Below are 18,464 nucleotides of genomic sequence, written 5' to 3'. Positions count from 1 at the left end.
CTGAATTGCAATGAACAATTCCTAAAGGTTGACTTGAGACCTGTCAAGGTGCTACACTCAATATGCCAGCAAGTTTTGGAAAATTCAGTAGTGGCCAGAGGATTGGAAAAGATCAAGCTACATCCCAATCCCAAAGAAGGGCAGTGCCAAAGAATGGGGGTCATCCATTGCACTTCGGGTGTGCTGATCCCTATGATTTCCCCTAATGTGCAGGCAAGGGGATTGCTTTTCCCCTCACTGCTTTTGCAAAGGCGGTCTTGGTGATTTTTCCCCTCTAAAAATTATGTGTGTCTTATGGAGTGAAAAATACGTAGTTTATTTTCATCCAAGTGAATGTAATTGAGTCAACTTGTGCCCAAATTTGTGGTTCTGATTTAAGTGTAAGAATGGCAAATGTACCTTTGAGACTATTTAGGCCCTTGGATTTCTAGTCCTTAAATTAATAAAATTTATTTTTGTCCATAAAGAAGGATAATATGTGAATTGCCATTGTGCAGGGAGGGAAAGTGAAAGTCCAATGCTGTCTAACACAGTTGGAACATGTAACTTGAGACATGTTAATCAAAATAAATTGGAAGCCATAAAGCAAGAAATAGAACATTTAAACATCACAATACTTGGTGTAACTGAACGAACATAGCCAAGAATAGTACATATAGGTGACTGGAATGGAATTTGGCCTAGGAGTCAAATTCAGTTTGTATAAAGTCCATTGTTCTTGAGTAAGAATACATAACAAACATATGGTAAGCCCTGTTCGAATTTCTGGCGTGCTTAAAGAACATTAGATGATTTTACTGAATGTATGAATTCTAAACAAGCTTAGTAAATTGAAAGAAAAATGTTTTTAAGATATTAATACACAAATAGTTGAAATGGTAAAATAGACTGTACTTTCCCAGTTTTTCATCCTTTTATGCCTGTACATACATCTTGGCTGGTTTGTGGGTTCAGTTTTCTGTGTGTTCTATTTTTATGTTTTTCTTGGTAATTTTGCGTATTTTTGTGGGGATTTGAAAGCATTGTACAAAATCTATTTGTGAGATGAAATTGCAACATGTTTTTGTATTCTTTCCCCTTTGCCTCATTACTTTGTTTTATTTTTCATCATCTTGCTTTCTGCACTGAATGACACAGCTACTAGCTGGGATGATATCAGAGCCTGCTTTTCTTTCTGAGTATACTGTCTTTGCTTTGGATCCCACCAAACGACCTAAGCCACAGAGTGGGAGTGTGGTGAGTCCCTGCGCCTGCTCGCTCTGTCCATTAATATTGAGGAGCTGACCGGGACAAACAGATACTCTAATTCTAGCAGGCAAAATCAATGCTGCTTTTTGTGTATACTCTCACTAAAGCATACTAAGTGCTGTATTGCTAACTTTGCATTAAATCTTCAGGCACATTTTTGTTTAACACATAGGGTACTTGGTAACAATGGCTTTAATTAACATAAAAAATAACATTGTTTGATTACACATGTTTAAAAAAATTCATACATACTGTGTTTTTACAGTTATGTAGCCTAGCTCAGGATAGTTGTATCTTATTCTTTTGAATTCAAGAAAGATAACTTTCTCTACCTTCTTTTTCTTAGTGCAGCAAAACTAGCAAAGAGGTTTTTTGTGCTTTAAAGACTGTCAAGTCTTATTTAACATTCACTTTCTTGGGCTGCTTCAGTCCATACAAGTTTATGCAAATTTGCTGGTTTTCAGGGTGCCAAAAGGATTTTTGTTGCCTTTTTTTCTTTTTTTCTTTGGCGTTCTGATATACCTGGAGTGGTGAAAAACAATTATTTACTTGAACTACTGTAATTCTGCAAAGCGGTAATGTATGTTCATTTAGAGAACTGTTACAGGTCAAATGATGCAAAACTTAGAATTGTTTTTCCCTCCTAAGCTCCTACTATGTTGGCCAAAATCCTATTTCTTGCTTCTCGTGGTATAAATCTCTGTATAGTATTGCTGCTAGTTAAAAAGTTGAAGTTTGTACTTCTTGTCACAAACCAAATTATGGGACTGATATGCAATGAGAAAGACATGTGCGTTTTTTTAAACTAGAGGCAATGTATGCTGTTAAACATATACAGTGGTGCCTCGCTTAGCGACATTAATCCGTGCAGCAAAAATAGCTACTAAGCGATTTCGGCGCTAAGCGATATTAAAAAGCCCATAGAAACGCATTAAAATGCGATTAATGCATTCCTATGGGCTTAAAACTAACCTTTAAGCAAAGATCCTCCTTAGCGCTGCCATTTTCGGTCCCTTTAAAGCGAGGAATCCCAGAAAACAGCGGGTGGCCATTTTGTTTACCTGGCGGCCATTTTGAAACCACCAATCAGCTGTTAAAAAATCATCGCTTTGCGATGATCGGTAAGCAAAACAGGGAACCGATCATCGCAAAGCAAAATTCCCCCATAGGGAACATCGCAAAGCGATCGCAAAAGTGATCGTAAAAAGTTCGTCGCTATGCGGTTTCGTCGCTAAATGGAGCGGCTGTTAAGCGAGGCACCACTGTACTGGTGAGCCTAATAGGATTTGGGTCATTATGTTTCATTTTTTATTGTTTCATGCTCTGAGTATAATTATTGCTTCTTGTTTGTTGAGGACATTCTGTTCCATAATGATTGACAATAGTAGAAGCATGATTACTTCATCCTAATCACTATGTTCAGTTGGTGCCCCATTAAGTTAGAATAAGCAGATGAAGCCAAAGTTATGTGTAGTGGCTCAGACCAGCTAACCATGTGATCCGCTGGTAATTAAACTCTAGATTGCATTGACAAAAGCAATATTCTGGCATTGGATGTACAGTGTGTGTAACGTTTGCATACTATTGGTCCTAAATAAATATGGTAGAAAAGAAGGTATGTTTCCCACATGTTGCTTTTTCTTATAATAATAATAATGATAATAATAATAATAATAATAATAATAATAATAATAATAATAATAATAATAATAATAATAATAATAATAATAATAATAATTTATTGTCATTGTAAGTATATACACAGTATACCCATACAACGAAATTCACAGACACCCAGAGACCAGACACATGCACACACATAAAATTCCCCAAACACTCCCCACCCACTAAAAGTCCCCCACTAAAAATACAAACATCTACACCACAGGCCAAGTAACACAGTCCAACTAATTATTCACTACTGGTGGTCTTTAAGCTCATTATTAATTGCAATTATAGCTCTGGGATAAAAACTATTGAGAAAACGTGTGATCCGAGTCTTAATTGTTCTATATCTTCTGCCAGACGGTAACAGTTCAAAAAACTTATAAGCAGGATGGGAAGAGTCCTCTCAGGATGCTGTGTGACTTCCTCAGACAGCAGGATGTGAAGATGTCATCCAGGGTTGGTAGCTGGAGCCCGATGATATTCTGGGCAATTTTAATGGTTCTCTGTAGAGCTTTTTTGTCAGCTACAGAGCTACTCCCAAACCATGCCAGAATGCCGTAGGTTAGGACACTCTCAATGGTGCTATGACAGTATGACAGAAGTAAATGCTGAGATAAATTTAACTTGCCGAGCATTCTCAGGAAATACAGCCTCTTCTGTGCCTTCTTCATTAGCATGTTGGCATTTATAGTCCATGAGAGGTCCTCTGAGATGTAAGTACCCAGAAATTTAAAACTACCAACTCTCTCCACTTCCTCACCGTTTATGTACAGTGGTAAAGGTACATTTCTCTTCCTCCTAAAATCAGTTATGAGTTCTTTAGTTTTTTTGATGTTAAGTGTGAGATGATTTTCTTTACACTGTTTAGCTCATGTTACTGCAGTAGATAGTTTAATCTGTCTTTAAAATGGAAGTATGTCACATATACCATATTTTTCACTTTATAAGACAACCCAAAGTATAAGACAACCCCCCTTTTCTAATCCCAAATTAGCAAAAGGCAGGGATCAAAGGGCTCCCTTTTTGCTAAGCCCCGTGCCTTGGCAAAAGGCAAGGAAAGCGGCTGTCAAAGTGATTGCCACTTTTCCTTTCCTTTTGAAAAGGCATGGAGTTTAGCAAAAAGGAAGGGAGCGATGCCTCCCCTTCCTTTTTGCTAAAGCCCCGCACTGCCTGTGCTGTGCAAACAAACTTATTATATTTCAGTGAGTTGCAGTTTATCTTGTCAAGAACCTTTATTGGCCTCTGAAACGAAACATATAACACAATAGGCAACAGTCCTTGCCTAGATGAGAAGTGTATGCCCAGTTAGAAAGGAAACAAGGAGGACGAGTGGCATAAATACTGATGAAACATAGCAAAACGAACATAATTCATTTGAAAGGACAGCTAGACATCAGCAGCAAGTCTTGGCAAACCTGGGAAGTTGTTGATTACATCCCATGAGGGCAGAACAAGACGTTTGTTGGAAATATCCAAGGTTAAGGTTTCCAAACCTTATTGAATACAACTATTTTGAATTTGTTGTAATTAAGGGCCATTTTGTTACAGAAAAAAATAAATGATGGATTTTGCAATTAACCATCTTAGACCTATCTTAGTACATGACAGGAGTACCATATCGTCCGCATATAGAAGAATAGGGACTGCCAGGTGTCCCAATCTAGGACAATGGCTGTTCACTTCTGAGAGAAGAGGAGCAAGATCATTGATATACAGGTTAAATAGAGTAGGGGCAAGGACACAGCCCTTCTTGACTCCTCAATGGAGATTTCTTCAGAAACATTCCGTGGCAGGATAGTTGAATACAATCTCTGGTTCAATAAAAGCAGTCTCCTGTCTAGGCCAGTGTCCTGTAGCTTTATCCAAAGGAGTTCTCGGTCCACCGAGTCAAATGCGGCTTTCAGATCTAGGAAGGCAGCATGCAGTCTTAGTGTGTGCCGCCTGCTTGGCTATAAGATGGGTTAGTGCCAAGCAGTGGTCCATAGTGGACTTGTCTGCCTGAAAGCTTGCTCACTCAGGGCCTAATATGTTATTGTCATTTATCCAGGCAGTGAGCTGATTCAATAAGTGATTAGCATAGACCTTGCCCACTACTGACAGCAGACTAATTGGTCTGTAATTGTCCGGTAGTTTCCTGTCGCCCATTTTGTATTTAGATAAAATTATGGACTGGTTCCAGGTCTTGGGTATCATCCCAGACCTATCCACAGTTGTGAAGAGCTTAGCCAAAATTGGTATCCACCAACCTACATTTGCTTTGAATAGATCTGGGGGCAACAGGTTGGGGCCAGGAGCCTTCCCAATTTCAATCTACCTAATAACTGTTTGATCTCTGTGGTAGAAACAGGGCCAGTTGGGTATTCCCTTGAAGTTGTTCTTATCAAACAGGGGGAAGTTCTTGCAGTCATCGAAGTAGAGTGACAAAAAAATACTGTTTCCATGTAAATGATGGAATTGAGGGATTGGATGAGTTTTTGACTGAAAAGCCCCTTACTTCCCAAAGACAAGTTTAGCTTGTCTTTTGGCAGGATACTGAATTAGTGCTCTGTGGTTATGTTCCTCTATCATTGCTTTAAACAAATGTTAGGATGAGGATTGAGTAAATGTTGTAATAAGTTCTGTGTAGTCTATTGGTTTCCAAATCATTTATTTAGTATAGGTACTATCTGATAGGAAGTTCAGTTACTTTAATTTCACTGGAGATTAATATAACAGGCTAAATCTAATGTTTTTCTGGCAAAACTTTCCAGCCCTCCTCAACTACCTGAAAACCATTAGGTAGTCTGCAGAGCCACAGCGCAAAAGAGACATCCACCACTTCTCATTCCACAGGTTTCTGCCATTCTCCCAGTGAATGCCTTATGTTCATTTTCTAAGCTGCTGTATTCAGGATAGCTGGATCATGGCTTTACTAATTCCATATATTCAAGAAGGTGTTTGGGTGGCATAATATAATAATCTTAAAACTGCAGAGCTGGAAGAGACCCTATGAATCCAGCCCTTCTCAAGGAGGCACAATGGGGAACTACTAACCTCTAGCTCAAGGGTGGGCAATTAATTTCTATAGGGGGGCAACATGAAAAATCTGAACTGTGTTTGGGGGCCGAACCAACTTTACTTAAAAATAAAATGAAACAGTGATGTTATGATTGTTTTTATTTTAAACTTGTTAATCTTCACAAATACTAAAGAGGTTTTTTGCAGTATGTTAAAGATAAGCAACTGATCAACTTTAGACAAAAAGCTGTAAATGGTTTTGATGTTCAAAACTGTCCACGGGCTGGACAGGAGCGGCTCGCGGGCCGTATGTGGCCCTCAGGCCATACTTTGCCCAGGTCTGCTCTAGCTCCAAAGCCAGATAACTGAACCACTGAGCTATGTACCCAGCAGTAAGCACACTACGTGATCTCTCAAATTAGTTACTAAAGTAGGAAGATATTTACAGTATCAAAGATGACAAAGGAGAAAAACTATTTGGGGAAAAAAAACCTCCAGAAAAATCTTCAAGATGTGCCTGAGTGGACGTAAAATATAATAGGTGTTTGAATCTTGAATATTATGTTCAAAAAGAACTCGGTATACATGTAAGAACTACTACACCATTGTGTGGTTTTTTTGATGTTTCTTCATTATGGTAAATAAACTGCTTTATATCTGACCTATTTGACAGGGGTGACATTGATGAAGAAATCTGAACATAGGACATTGGCAAAAATTATACTTTTTAATGGTACCTACAAAGCCAGCATAATTGTTTAAACGCAAACAACTGATCTTTATTCTCAATTAGAATTTATCAGAATTCAGAGACAGAGTGTGGGCACGATTCGAAGTCCTTTGTTTCCATTTTCTTCTCTATGGAATGGAATATTTTATGTAGCTGTATTTGATTTCTTGTCACAGAAGAGAAACAGATCTGTGATTTTTTAATTTATTGAGCTTCTCCATAAGTCATTCGTTCTGAATATAAACTCAGTTTTTAAAGTAATATATAAACACTTAAATCTATTTTTCTTACTGTACTAATCCATGTAAACTTAGTTGCTTTTTGTTTTATTCATTGCAGTAAGCTAATTAGTCTTTTAATTAATAAGCTTGTTTGCGTATGCATGAAAGCATCTTAATAAGCAATTGAAAAGGTACTAATAATTTACTAAAAAGTGGAAATGAGGTGCTATCTTTGAATTGTTTTGGTTAATTAAAAGTGACTGACGAGAACATGGGCTAAAATCCTGTTGGCTGAAATTTACATCGCTGAGCTTGGATGATGCCATTGTCTGGCAATGAAAATATTCAATTCATCTGTCTTTCTATTCAGGCTCTGAGGCTCTCTAAGGATTTCTTTTGCCCTTGGAAAGCTGTTGGAGGCTGTAGGATGGTTTGGGGAGAGCCTTTAATACTGGAAAAATGCTGCTGGATTGTCATTGGCTGTCCTCATCTGGCACTGGACTCCTGGCAATAATTTTCCAATATTAAAGACTTCCTACCTCTGTTCTGAGGCTTCTGTAGGCCAAAAGGGTTTCCCAGGGAGCCTCTGAACCTGAAGGGACAGGCTTTGAATTTTTAAATTTAATTATATTAAATGTTTCCATTGCCAAATGATGCCATTCTCTGAATTATGGGGGGCAAATTTATCCAAAAGGATTTCAGCCATTGTGTTCTTATTCTATTGTTGATATTTTTCATTTTTCATCTTCTAGAATGTATCAAAACAAGTGACATCCAGCATGAATAGCAATGAAAGTGAACCATCTTCGACACAGGTAAGTAGGAACTGCACCATTTTGTAGCAGTTGGTTATACCTTGTGGAAGTAATGTTTTGCTCTTAGAGCAAAACAAAAAATTGTTTTGAAGTTTGAGTCCCATAAGTGTATGAGGCTTGAGGCTGCTCTCTAATTTGGTCACAGAGAGTCTATTTTAATCTTTTGAAATGTTTAGCATATCTCTCACATTATTCAGGTCAGTAGAAATTATATTGTTTCATATTTCTGCACATCAAAGTGCAGATAATTGTAAAGAAATATAACCTTATATGTACAGTAATGGAACATTTGCATTTCTGAACTTCTTACTGGTTTATTGTCTTTCAGAAATAAACTACGTAGTATTGTGGAATATTTTCCTCTTGAGCTGGTATATTTTAATGTAGAGGAAAATCTGACATACCTACTTGATTATTATATTATATCTTTACAGACTAGCGATGCTCCATCTTTTGCACAGAAGTTGCAACTTCGGGTACCATCGATGGAATCATTGTTTCGAAGTCCTTTAAAAGAATCTCTATTTCGCTCCTCTTCAAAAGAGTCTTTAGTACGTACGTCTTCAAGAGATTCACTGAATAAACTGGACTTTGATGCCCCTGTCTCGATACTTGATCCGCCTTCTGATATTGAAAGTGAAGCAGAAGAATTGCCTGGAAATGTGGACAGCCTCTCCAAGGAGCAACTGTTGCAACAATTACGTAGAATGGAAAGAAGTTTAGGCACCTATAGGGGAAAATATTCGGAGGTAAGAAAATATTACAATTTTGTCATGAATACTATAAGAATCAGAAGAATTCACTGAAGAAGAAATAGTCATTTTTGTGTATCATTTTCAGTGGAACAAATGATTGATTATGGGGTGCTTTTATATAGCAACTCTGCTTGCCAAATTAATCTTTGTACTTTATGTAAGGTTGTTTGAAAATGCTAGGCATTGTTTTTCTACAGTTGTATGGAATCAAATTTAAAACAGCATTCCTCATGGTGCTCAGAATATAGCACTATAATCAGAGTCCGTGTTTGTATCAAGAATATTTCATAATGTTTACTCATAACTAAGTCCCATCTGGTAAAAGTCCCTGTAGAATTAATTATGTGCTTTGTTTTTGTGACTTCTATCCATTTTCTAGGTTTTTTTCTAATTACCAATTTCTTTAATTTTTAAAAATTCCTTAGTTAAATATTATTTTATGGTAAGGAAAAAGAAGCCAGTAAATACCACTCCTGTCTTCATGAAGGGCAAGAACTAACATCCATAGTAATATTAGTTATTTACCAGTAATTCCAGACATGCTGAGCAAGAGTCTGTGAAGGGAGATAAGCTCCTGAAAGGGACCCCACTGGTAAAAACTCTGGTTTTTGTAATATATATACAATATAGTACATTGAAAATTGGGAGGTCCATGAAAATGTATTCTAAATGTGCATTAGCCTATATTACCACAACATTTTCTGTTACTTTGCTCTTTGTAGACTAGGGCCAGAATTCAGTTGTTGATTTACACTTGTGTAAGTCATGATGGCAAATTGCAATTATTTAGGGAGGAAAGTATGGATACTGATTGTGTAGATTGTGCACACTGATTGTGTCCTGCTGTAAATGAAAATGAGATATTGGGGTTCTGTATAATTCTGAGTGATGCTAAGTTTCCAGTGTGATTTGTCACCAAAATTCAAGGTCAATTGTGAGGTTTAGTGACTTCATTTACATCTTGATGGGACACATTTGCCCCTTGCACCCATTGAAGTTGCCTGCTCTGTGAAAATTTTGTAGGAATATATCTGATTCCTCTGAAGCTGAAGGGCAGTGACTGAAATGCTCCATGCTGCTGCACAAAGATGTTTAGTAAGCTTGTGTGCCTCCATGCATCCTGGAAACAACACTACTGAACACAGAACAGAGCGCAGTACATGTGTTAATTAAGGTGAAGCAAGAGGAGGGGTTCACTAACTGTTTAATGAGAGAAACAGAACAGTCATATTAGTGTTATTTACAGTATTAGGTTGCATGAGGGATTGTAGAAATTCCTCAACATAATCTGCCTCTGGGTTCCCAGGTACTTGTTCATATTTGCTTTGTAATGGCCAAAATCCTGTTTTTAGCATAGTAAATCACACTAAGTAGGTGCTTTACTGAATCAGCTCCTCTGTATGTTCTATTAATTAAAATAAGCCTACTCTGTGACTCATCATTCTAAAGTGGGTCACAGGTATAGGCCCATTTGAATCACTAGAACTTAGGAAGGAGTTGACTTACCAAATTCCTTTTCAGTGGGCCTACTCTAATGTGGTTTACTATGCTAAACAACAGGATTTTGGCTAGTGTTATCCATATCACTAGTATTAAATAAATCCATTGCCTTTGTTACCCATTGTTAAATGTGTTCAAACAGATTGGTTAAAAGGAATGGATGGATATATTAATTGCACTGATAATTTATGAATTCTACCTTCAGTTGGTTAACTAGGATGAGATTGTATTACACCTATCATTTCTGGACTTCTTTTCAAAATTTTCATTTTGAAGTGTGTATCATTCATTACATTCAAAACATTATAGTACCATCTAATGTAGTGAATTCAAAGATGGATGACAGGATAGAATTTCATAGGGGATGAGAAACAAACTACTATGACTGGATTGAAGTGGGATACGTTTTGCAGAGTTTGTATTGATTTAACTGACAGTTGCATTGTGTACTTTCCAGCTAGTTACGGCTTTTCAAGCTGTGCAAAGAGAAAAGAAGAAATTACAGGTAATTTTTTTAAGGTACTGTGGTGCCTTAACTTACAAATGTCTTGACCTATGAACATTTTGACTTACAAACAGTTCCATTCGCAAAATTTTGCTTTGACCTATGAACAAAAAAGGCAGGGGAAAAGGGTGTGATATTCAAACCATTGGTGGCAAAGAGGCTGCTTCTTTGTAGCTCTTTTGCACCAACGGTTTGGGAAAGGGATGCGGTGGGGGTGGCCCAGCGTCGGGAGGCTTGGGCCTGGCTGGGAGGCCATTTGAAATTCCTGGGCTCCTGCCTCCCACCCCAGGCTCCAGCTGCCGCTGCCGGGCCTGACCCAGGCTCCAGCCGCCACTGCCCGGCCAGGATGGGTCCCAGCTGCGCTCTGCTTCCCGGAGCCCAGCCGGGAAGAGAGCAGTGCGGACATACCCTGCACTGGGAGGCAGGAGCCCAGGAAATTCAAATGGCCTCCCGGCCGGGCTCCTGCCTCCTGGTGCGGGGTCTATCCGCACTGCTCGCTTCCTGGCCGGTGGAGCCCAGGCCGGGCAGTGGTAGCTGGAGCCTGGGCTGGGCAGCAGTGGCTGGAGGTCGGGCAGTTGCGGAGGTTGCTGCAGTGGTGGAAGCCCGGGAGGCTTCGGACTGGTAAGGTCCTTTTCCTTTTTAAAAAGTGTTCTGGGCAGGTTTTGGAGGGTGGGTTTGGACTTGGGGGTTCTGTTTTTGTGCTGTGTTGTTTTGTTTTTGGATTTGTGTGTGTGTGTTTTGTTTTGTTTTTTGCAGTCCCAGTGTGGGACTTGTTCTGTTTATTTTTATTTTTATTTTGATATTTTTTTGAAATGCTGGAACAGATTAATCCCGTTCCCATGCATTTCAATGGGAAATGGTGCTTTAACTTACTAACATTTTGACTTACGTTACCACTCCGTTAAATTAAGTTCGTAAGTCAAGGCACCACTGTATTACCTAAATATTTTTCATAGTCTTAAAATCCTTAGAGAAAATGTACACAATACACTCTTAATGTTTATTTGAACCCTGGGTAGAGTAAAACATTTTGTGATTAGGATGTGATCCACAAATGTATATCATTGGCTTAAGCAAGCCTTTCCTTAGACACACCTGCAGACAGGCTCTACCAAAGATACCTGAACACCAGGTGTCCTCCACTCCACAGAATGCAGAACAGTCTTCCATTTGGCAGAACAGTTGGAAAATCTCCTGATCACAGACCAAGCTATGCTGATAGGCATAGCTGAAAGAATGGAAAAATCAGAAATGAAAATATACTGTATGTGCTATTTGAAGCAAATTTGTTTGTAGCAAGTGATTATCTTACATTCAGTTGAAGTAAGACCTATTATGGAGAAAATTGCTGGTGCAACAGAGAAATACGCTTCCTCAAGTTCTTTGTAGTTTAAGCCTTACAGGTACCTGCTACCTCAGCATTCCCCAACCTTTTCCAGTCTGCGGACCGGCTGGGGAAGGTGGGGCATCCCCACGGTTGTGTGCATGCGCAAACAAGTGCGCCTGCAGGGTGCCATACCGCCATTTGTGTATGTGCACGGGCGCGCGTGGGCCCGCACAAGCTCGCACCGCCATTTGCGCATGTGCACAAGTGCCCGTGTGCATGCGCAAATGGTAGCGTGCGCTCATGCGGGCCCACAAGTGCCCTTGCGCACCCGCGAGTGCCCGTGCTCATGCACAAACGGCAGTGCCACGCTCGTGAGGGCATGCCAGAGCGTGCATGCAGGCACAAACAGGCAACATGGGGGTGAGTCCGCGCGGAGGGGCGGCAGGAGGTCTCTCTCGGCCCGGTCTGGTCCACGCCATGGACTGGCATGGGCCGCGGACCGGGGGTTGGGGACCGCTGTGCGACCTGATTTGAAGTTTAAGGTTTTAAATTTTTCTGAAGAAAGACTTCTTGATCTTTAGCTTGATAATGACTTGGTTTTTATAGTCATGTTATTAATGTTTAGAATGTTATCATCATCATTTTGTTTCAGGGAATACTGAATCAGAGTCAAGATAAAGCACTTCGGAGAATTGGTGAACTGCGAGAGGTAATACCTAACTCCAGTTTTATGTATAATGTTCACCAGAATTTGAGTTTATATAGTCTGTATGTGTGTACTATTATTTTAATGACAGTTTCTAGTAAGGTAAAAAAATATTCCTATGGGTTCTCTGAAATTATTTATTCACTTACATATTCTGGATCAGCAGTTGTTCCCCTGGTTCATTTTGTTAATTGAGACATTGCATCTGTATTTAACACTAGAAACTATCTTCCTTGCATTGTCCCACAGTTTTACAAAAGGTAAATACCTTATTTGCTTAGTAATACAGCTGACTGAAATGTATCATATTTTCTGTTACAATGTCTTGAAAAGTGTAGAAGAAACACATTCAGTGTACTTTTCAAAGACAAGTCCAAAGGAAGAGCTTCTTTTAAAGGAATTCATTTTATCAGACAATATAATGTGGAAAACTGAACCCAAAATCAGGAAAATGTGCATAATACAAATTGGGTACACAGTATGGAGTAAGGTTAGTTTGAGAGTGTAGTTTAAACATACTCTTCATTATCATAAGGTAAATAATGTATAGCCAGAATATTGAACAAATGTGAAGGGGAAGGGTAATCATGCAAAGAGTTAGCCTGTTTGGCAAACTGTCTACATTTGACTGATTGTGTGCTAGTTGTGATATCTGGCATGAAACCAGTCACACAACCAATCATACAAATGAGTGCCTGCTGAGAGGGAACCACTTGTATGATTGCCCTTACATGTATTTTCCGCCCAAAATATTCTGATCATTAAATAAAAAATGGCAGTACAATGCTCTTGACTACAGTTAATATTTTTTTGAAATGCAAATAATCTGCTTAGTGTCTTTAAAGAGAAGGTCTCAATGTAAAAGATTACATCCAGTGTTGTATATTTGAAAGTTAGTTCATAGATCTTTTTAGTTCCTTTCTTCCCATGCTGCCCCAATATGTTTCAGGTTATTATGACAGTGATATTATGTGGAACTGTTCTTGGCTCCTGTTGCCTTCGGTATCTCCCAAAGCCTCTGTAGCGATGGGGGCACTTTCAGAATAATTTGAAGTGTCACTTACCAGATGGTGTTAAGAAAAGACAATTGCCTGAAATTGGGAAGAGAGATTTTCAGGCAGCTATGCCTTGAAAGACACATTTCAGAGTGTTCTGTAAGTACCTCCCTCCTCAGTTCTCTGGAATGACTTTTAAGACATAGAGAACTGTAAAGGAGATAGGGTGGTGAAGGTGTTCATTTTCCAGTCATTACAGAAGAGAATCTAAAATATGTCTTCCTCATCACTAATATACCTACTGCCACCTGATTGGCTGGTCAGTTCTGCCTATGGAAGCGAGTAGGAGGGACAACCCATCTGTTGAGGATGTCCTCCTGTGCTACAGGAAAAAAGAATACTGTACTACAATGTTAGTATTAATGCATGTTCCTAGCTATCTGGTTGATTTTTAAAACGTAACTTTCCCCACTTGCAATTGGAGTGACATATTTTATATGCAAACTGCTGCAGGTGATGTCACTGGATTCTGCATTCTGTTCTGTTGTATATAAACAGATTTTTAGGCAAGGTGTTGAGAAACTGTTTGCCAACCAAGTGTGGGTTCATTTTAGTTAGGTTGGGAAGAGTTAAGAACAAGGTTGAAGCTTAATTCAGAACAGAAAATACAATAACTAGACTCCTGTTAGTGTTTGCATAAGGTTTATATACCGTATTTTTCCGTGTATAAAACAACACTTTTTCCTAAAATAATTAGAGGGAAAATTGAGCGTCATTTTATACATGGAAGGAAGCAGTTGTGCACGCGCTTGGGCACCTCTTGCTGCCGCTGCTGCTGCCCAGTTGCCTCTTCCACAGCTCACGGCTGGTGGTCCCGAGGCAGCAGCAGCAGGAGGCGGAGGCGAAGGAGCATTCACATGTGCTCAGGTGCCTCTTGCTGCTGCCTTCCCCACCCGCCCGATTATCTCCTCCAGTGCGACTGCTGACTGTCGGGGCTCACCTGCAGCTCATGTTGCCCGCCTTGTCCCCTCCGGTGGTGGAGGCAGGTGGAGGCGGAGGCAAACAAGCATTCGCGTGCGCGCTTGGGCGTCTCTTCCTGCTGCCACTGCCAGATCACCTCCTCCCACAATCTCCTTAGGGTAGGGGACAAGGCAGCGCTGAGAGCTGGAGGTGAGCCCCGGCAGTCGGCAGTCGCACTGGAGGAGGTAGTCGGGCGGGCAGCAGAGACAGCAGCAGCAGGAGATGGAGGTGGAGGAGCAGTTGCCCATTAACTGTTCCTCTGCCTCCATCAAGGGTCAAAACTAGGGCATTGTTTTATACATTGGAGGGTCGTATACACGGTAAAATATGGTAACTTGCCATGGCCAATTGACTGATAAAGTGCCAAGGCAGAACTCAGTTTCATGCTTAGTCACATGCTTGTTTGTGAACCCCAGGATATAGCTGAATACCTCAATTAGCTGCAACAAGTTACACAAACCTACTGTGTTTCCTCGAAAATAAGACAGGGTCTTTTTGCTTCAAAAATGCATCAGGGCTTATTTTCATCAGATGTTTTATTTTACAGTCATGTCATTTTCTTCTGGTTGCTGCACAATGGTGGAGGTGGGGGTTTCACTTAACTGGATCTTATTTGGGGGGTAGGGCTTTTATTACAAGCATTCTGAAAAATCATACTAGGGCTTATTTTTAGGTTAGGTCTTATTTTTGGGGAAACAGGGTAACATCAGCAGGATTCCAGCCAATTTGCTTTCTATAATCCTTTCCATGTAGTAGAGAATACTAGCCCCTAGCCCCATAGTGCACCACCTTTTTTTAAAATAATCTGAACTAATATTTCATTAATTTCAAATAATTTCACATTCAAGAACAGTTTACATTAGTCCACCAGCTGCTCCTGTTTCTTGAGAGGTCTGATTTGGCTATGGTGACACATGCCTTAGTTACATCTCGGCTGGATTGCTGTAACATGCTCTATGTGGGGCTTCCTTTGGAAAATGTTCAAGAATTTCAGAGGGTCCAAAATGCCGCCGTCAGATTGTTAACTGGGACTGGTTACAGGGAACATATAACTCCCTTGTTATAGCAGCTTCACTGACTGCCAATCTTTTTCTGGCCACAATTCAGAATGCTGGGTTTAATCTATAAAATGCTAGATGACTTGGGTTCAAGCCATCCAAAAGACCACATCTCCCTTTATGAGCCTGCCTGGACATTAAGATCATCAAGGAAGGCCTTTCTCTCAGTCCCACCACCCTCACAAGCATGCTTGGTGGGGACATAAGAGAGGGCCTTCTCTGTTGCCACTCCCAGGCTCTGGAATGACCTCTCATGGGAAGCCAGACTGACCCTCTCTTTGTTGTCATTCCACAAGCAGGCAAAGACCTTTCTCTTCAGGCAGGTTTTTCCTTAGTGACTGGCTATCTGAAAGGATTTTTTCCAGAGTGGATTGTTGTGCTCTGTTGCTATTTAGTGTGTTTTTAACATTCATTTTATTTATTGTTTTAATATGATACTTGTTTAATTCTTTTTAATATTTGTATATTTACTGTTTTTAGTTTTTAAATAATGTCCTTTTAATGTTGTAAGCTGCCCAAGGTCCTTTTAAGGAGAAAGGCAGGGTAAAAATATTTTAAATTAAAAAAAAAAAATAAACAGGAGCCCCTTCTTTCTCTTTTTGAGTTCTATTGTATTGTGAGCTGTCCAGTCTTACTAATGCTGGATTGATAGCCTTTCCTGTTTTCTTCTTTTGGGGAGATGTTAATAGAGTTTTTGGAAAAGATTTGGAACAGATATATACTTCTTGCATAATAAAATACAAGATCTCTTCTTTGTTAGAATGAAAAGCATGTTATCTGTAATTGGATCTTTCCCAAAATAGAGTCAGAACCACACTTGGAAAGGGAGGAACATGAAAAGAGTAGCTCTGTAACTGTGCTGTGCATAAAGAGAAGAGACCTGGAGAAGGCATGAGGAGGAGGGTGTGCATAGTGGTGACAATGATAGTCCTAGAGGGAGAAGTAGGTTGGTATGTAGAAACCAATTATATTTACATTTGCTCAGTGTCCACAGAAGAGTCAGTTGGCTAGCTTATATTGTACCCAATGTTCTCTCTAAGGTGCATGTGTGCAGAGCTCCATTGGCACAATACAGTGGCAGCCAGTGTTGATGCCGGTGTATTTCTGGGTTTTGGATGAAACCCTGCCCATCATGTGCAGACGGGTGAGGCTCCCTTGCAGTGGGGTGAAAATTAGACAAAACATTGATTGTATCCAAGGAATATTGCCTTTCATTTGTTTTGTATTTTTTTCTAGCAAGCATTTCAAGCAGATTATACTGTTTAATATTTTTTGATACAAATGCTTGCAAAACATTGTGTGATATCTTAGGAACTCCAGATGGATCAGCAGGCCAAAAAACATCTTCAGGAAGAATTTGATGCTTCATTAGAAGAAAAAGACCAGCTCATAAGTGTTCTGCAGACTCAGGTATTTATGTTTCATTAAGAAAAGTGCTTTTCAAGAAAGAATGAGGGGAAAAAAGACCTAACAGTCTCCTTTGGGAAAGCAAGAGTTGTTTCTCTTTTCATATGTATGGTATAAACTATACAAAGAGATTGTGTATTACCAACTCTCAGTATTTTGTTATAAATTAATTGCCCAGCTATTTCGTTCACTAAGGGGTGGCAGCAGTTGCCGTAATTTGTCATAACGCTTAATATGTCAGCATGTATACCAAAGGCCTTTAATATATACATGGTCTTGCCTAAGCATAGTGTGGTTTATATTCTATTTTACTCATTTGTTGCTTCAGTGAGAATAGATCTTTGTGCTTTGTATCAGTCTACTGTGAAATACCATCTGAAAACTGGGGAGGTTCTTAGCTAGCATACTGGATTAAGGTCAGAAGGATGCCCAAGTACACATTCTCCTACATGATGCCCTTCATCACAAGCATTGACGAGAGTATGTGACCCATGGTTTTCAATGAAATGCCCCTTGAAGTATATTTTCTTCAGGTTTCATCCCAGCTCATGGGCAGGCTGTATCCTTAAACTAGCACACTTCTGGCATCAAATTTTTAAGTAGTAAAAGTAATGTGATGTACAAGCAGCAGCAACAAGCCAGACTCTATGTACCTTCTGTATGCTTAGTAGTGAAGATCACTGGTGAGCTACACAATGCTTACGAGCCTCAGACCAGGCAATGAGCTATGTTTTTAATTTTAGTTTCTTTTACAACTATGAAAAGAAATACAGATTATACAGATTGTTCATAGTTAGAAATCAAGGTAGGTGAAAGACCGTTAAGAGCTGCTGAATCAGACTGTAGGTCTATCTGTTCCAATCTTCTTTCCTACAGCCACCAACACAAAGCCTATGAAAGGCTATAAGCAGGACACAGTAACAATAGCACCTTCTGTTTATATTCTTCAGTAGGTGGTACTGAGAGATGTATTGCCTCAGATGTTTGAATTAATGTAATTAATGAGAATCATGATTAATGAGCATCTGTGTCTAGTATTTTCTTTCAGTTTTTGGGAGGTTGGCAAAGGGGGAAATGTTGCATTATTTAAATATTTATTTGTTTGTTTTATTTATAGTCCGCCTTTCTCTCGATAAGGGCACCCAAGGTGGCATTAATAGATATTGTTCTATTTATGCAGGTGTCACTACTGAAACAACGATTACAGAATGGCCAAATAAGTATTGAATTACCTGATCCAAATGTACAAACGCAACCACAAGTTCAAAGTCCAACAAAAGATATAAATGCAGAGAATGTGTTACAGCCAGGGAGTCCTGGTAGGTTGATACCAAGTATTGTTTTAAAAGATAAATTATTAAGAAATGGGCTAATTCAGTTTCTACCTAAGAATTTTTTTTACACACACACACACACACACACACACACACAGAGAGAGAGAGAGAGAGAGAGAGAGAGAGAGAGAAATATCTGTTTTTCTGGCTTGAACTTTCCTCTTGATAATACCACTGA

General features: G+C 39.5%; 1 protein-coding gene across 13 annotated transcripts in view; it reads left to right on the top strand.

The window, feature by feature from the left end:
• GOLGA4 (golgin A4) overlaps nt 1-18,464 on the top strand; it is a 104,522-nt gene that overhangs the window by 18,752 nt on the left and 67,306 nt on the right. For 11 of the 13 annotated variants that reach the window (XR_013537394.1, XR_013537395.1, XR_013537396.1 and 8 more), the window contains exons 3-9: nt 1,138-1,236; nt 7,617-7,679; nt 8,114-8,428; nt 10,392-10,439; nt 12,419-12,475; nt 16,857-16,955; nt 18,133-18,271. Coding sequence is in view for 5 of the 13 variants with exons in the window: in XM_020803409.3 (XP_020659068.3) it covers nt 1,138-1,236; nt 7,617-7,679; nt 8,114-8,428; nt 10,392-10,439; nt 12,419-12,475; nt 16,857-16,955; nt 18,133-18,271 (820 nt within the window). In the remaining 8 variants the exon portion in view is untranslated. The remainder of the gene's footprint in view (nt 1-1,137; nt 1,237-7,616; nt 7,680-8,113; nt 8,429-10,391; nt 10,440-12,418; nt 12,476-16,856; nt 16,956-18,132; nt 18,272-18,464) is intronic. The other 2 variants (XM_020803412.3, XM_020803413.3) reach the window with 1 other exon arrangement.

The sequence above is a fragment of the Pogona vitticeps genome, chromosome 6 (genome assembly GCF_051106095.1).
Source record: "Pogona vitticeps strain Pit_001003342236 chromosome 6, PviZW2.1, whole genome shotgun sequence".
Taxonomy (NCBI): Eukaryota; Metazoa; Chordata; class Lepidosauria; order Squamata; family Agamidae; genus Pogona; species Pogona vitticeps.
Note: the sequence above shows the minus strand (reverse complement) of the source record. Positions and strands in the feature narration are given on the sequence as shown.